The 2,987-nt window shown below is 47.5% G+C and overlaps 1 protein-coding gene across 1 annotated transcript in view; it reads right to left on the bottom strand.

The window, feature by feature from the left end:
* Positions 1 to 1,425: 1,425 nt before the first annotated feature.
* Positions 1,426 to 2,987, bottom strand: part of LOC101640603 (kallikrein-8) — an 8,990-nt gene continuing 7,428 nt past the window's right edge. Inside the window, exon 6 of the mRNA XM_013006694.2 lies at positions 1,426 to 1,581. Coding sequence (XP_012862148.1) covers positions 1,426 to 1,581 — 156 coding nt within the window. The remainder of the gene's footprint in view (positions 1,582 to 2,987) is intronic.

Raw genomic sequence — 2,987 nt, 5'->3', positions numbered from 1 at the left:
TTTGAAACACTTTCACCCAAACCGAACTTACCGTCCTCGAGTTCATTCTGACTCACGGCGACCCTACAGGGGAGGGGAGGGCTACTCCTTTGGGTGGGTTTCTGAGACTGTGGCTTTGTATGGGTGTAGAAACGTCATCTTTCTCTTACAGAGCGGCTGGTGGTTTCGAACTCCTGACTGGTTAGCGGCCCGATGAGTGACTCATTGTGCTGCTAAGGCTCTTTGGGCAGCTTGGGAAAATTCAACAAAAAACATAAACTCCTTCAAGTGTTTTCACAGAGCTGCCCATTGGCCATTTGAACACCTCGGCATATCTTCTCTCAATGGAAATAACTATCTCACAAACACAATCTTTACAGAAAAAGGGGTCTCCCCCAGGAAGACGTGATGGCTTCTGGGGGGGGTCCTGCTCTCTCCAGAACTCCCAGTGGGGGCCCATGCTCCCCACCACCCCGCCAACCTCATAGTCATCCTGTGATGGGTAGGTTTTTGTCAGCTCGAGGCACTTGTAAGAAGATAAGCATGACATCAATTTATTCACAGGTCATAGCCTAATAACGTCTTCTTGGTAAAGTGGCCTTGTTGGCTAATAAAACTGCTTTAAAAAAAACTCCAGCCAAACAGGCCTCCCCACAGGTCAAATAAACACAAGGCACCCTGTGGAGAACGGGTTTCTTTCTTCTACCCTCCTCCCTCCTGCTTCTGCCGGCCAATGTGCCTGCCAGCCCTTGGAGCTGAGGGAGCCCGTTTTGGATCCACACAACTCTACACACACCAGCCTGTGATCTAGCTTCCTGCTTCAAAGACCTGCAGCTCCGTGAGTCTAGAGCAGCAGTTCTCAACCTGTGGCTCGTGATTTCTTGGGGGTGGGGGTCACCTAGTTCATCCCAATAGCAAAATGACCGTGAAGTAGCAATGCGAGTAATTTTATGGAAACAACATTTTATGGTTGGGGGAGTCACCACCACGTGGGGAACTGTCTTAAAGGGTCGCAGCATGAGAAAGGTTGAGAACCACTGGTCAAGGGGAACCTCCAGCTCGCATGTGACCCATGGATTTGATTTGGACTGGATTTGGGCATACATTTCGTTTGACACCGAGGGGAGGGTCTCTGGTTTTGTTTTTTCTTAAAAATCCAGCTGTTGGCCACCATTAGGAAAAATAACAATACTTACACGAATCACGGAGAGTACAAGGAAGAAGGAAATGTTCGAGAATGGAACAGGGTGACAAGTGCACAGCTCTTCTTGAGGTGACTGAAGGATTGAATTGCATGACACGTGGACGAGATGCTAATAAAACTGTCTGGAAAATATCCAACCCAAACACACCTCCCCACAAGATCGCAGAAATACAAGCAAGGAGTCAAGCTGATTTGTTTTCTTTTTTTTGTAATTTATTGATGAGAATCTAGAACTCTTAGAATCAACCCGTCTTGCCTATGGTCTTCCTGATCCAGTCCCGGTATCGGCAGAGGTTGGTATAGACGCCAGGTCTCTCAGGCTGCCCACAGGGGTCAGAACCCCAAGATGTAATGCCTTGCAGAACACCATTACACACCAGGGGGCCCCCAGAATCGCCCTGTAAGAGGAAGGTCAGAGGAATTTCACCAAACAGGCCCACAAGGTCCTTCTCTCTGTAGTATCCACCATTTAGAACCATTTCCTTAACATCTTCGCTCTCCTTTAGCCAATGGGGGATAAAGGCATTTTGCCCTGAACAAATGAGAGAGGTGGGGCTTCCATGTGTACGGCTATAGACTGGTTGTCAGGAGATATTGACACAAATCCTAATCAATAGAAGAAGAGAATGCTGCTTTAACGGTCTAATCCTGAGAGAACCGAGTGGAGACTACATGGAGGGGTTAAGGCTGCGGTCAAGGGCTTCTTGTCCAAGAATGAAGAGAACACTGACTTCAGTTACCAAGTGTGAGAGAAAGAAGCCGAATTCCTCATGAGTGCTCATGTACATGCATATGTGTGTGCATACACACTCCACTGGTCAATAAGGTTCATCTTCATGGTAAGAGAACATTGATCATCTCTATGGAACGATTCAGAAAGACTGGCTTTCACAAAAGGCTCCCTGATGGAAATGGGTCCACTTTTGGCCAATGGAATGACAACAGTGTCTTCAGGAACCAATCACTAGCCCAAAGGGTGGGACCTTTATGGAAAGAACCAATCCAGAGGGAATCCTAAGCACAAGGACTTGGGTTAGAACCAATAGGAAAGTGAGTGTTACACGCATGGCAAATCCAGAGGAGATGGAGAGATCATTGGAGAAGGGGGTGGCGTGCTCACTGGGAGGAGAGAGTCAAATGCACTATTCCCCAGCCAATTGGGAAAACACTGTTGCCCAAGGAACCAATCAGAGGAGAAGGGAGCCATGCTAAGATGCTGATACTGTCTCATAATGACCCTACAGGACAGAGTAGAACTTCTCCCACAGGGTTTCCAAGGCCGTGAATCTTTATGGAAGCAGGCTGCCACATCTTTCTCTCTTAGAGTGGCTGGTGGGCTTGAACGTCACCTTCTGATGCACAATTAAGCACTTCACCTTGTGCTACTAAGGCTCCTTTAGGGATCCAACCAGGTAGGTCCAAAAGGAAAATGCGAAGAGGTAGAGTCTGTCCAAATCCTAGGGTGTTTGCCCAACTTCTAGCCTCAGACTCTCTTACATTGGCACCCTCCCTCAGCCCCTCTGCCTCCCCCAGCACAGCTTGGATCTCATATAGAGGCAGGATTTTCTAAAACCAAAACAAACAAACAAACAAACAAACAAACAAACAAACAAGCGATACTTTCATGGGGTCTATCCCAACTCTTAGCGACCTTATAGGACAGCATAGAACTGCCTCAATGAGGACTTCTAAGCTGTAAATCTTTATAGAAGCAGAATGTCACCACTTTCTCCCTAGAAGTGGCTGGTGGCTTTGAACCACCAACCTTTTGGCAAGCAGCCCCATGCTTAACTCCAAGAAAACA

Source organism: Echinops telfairi, unplaced genomic scaffold (genome assembly GCF_000313985.2).
Source record: "Echinops telfairi isolate 266 unplaced genomic scaffold, ASM31398v2 ScPeMD7_655;HRSCAF=1070, whole genome shotgun sequence".
NCBI lineage: Eukaryota > Metazoa > Chordata > Mammalia > Afrosoricida > Tenrecidae > Echinops > Echinops telfairi.
This window is presented reverse-complemented; position numbering and strand designations above follow the sequence as displayed.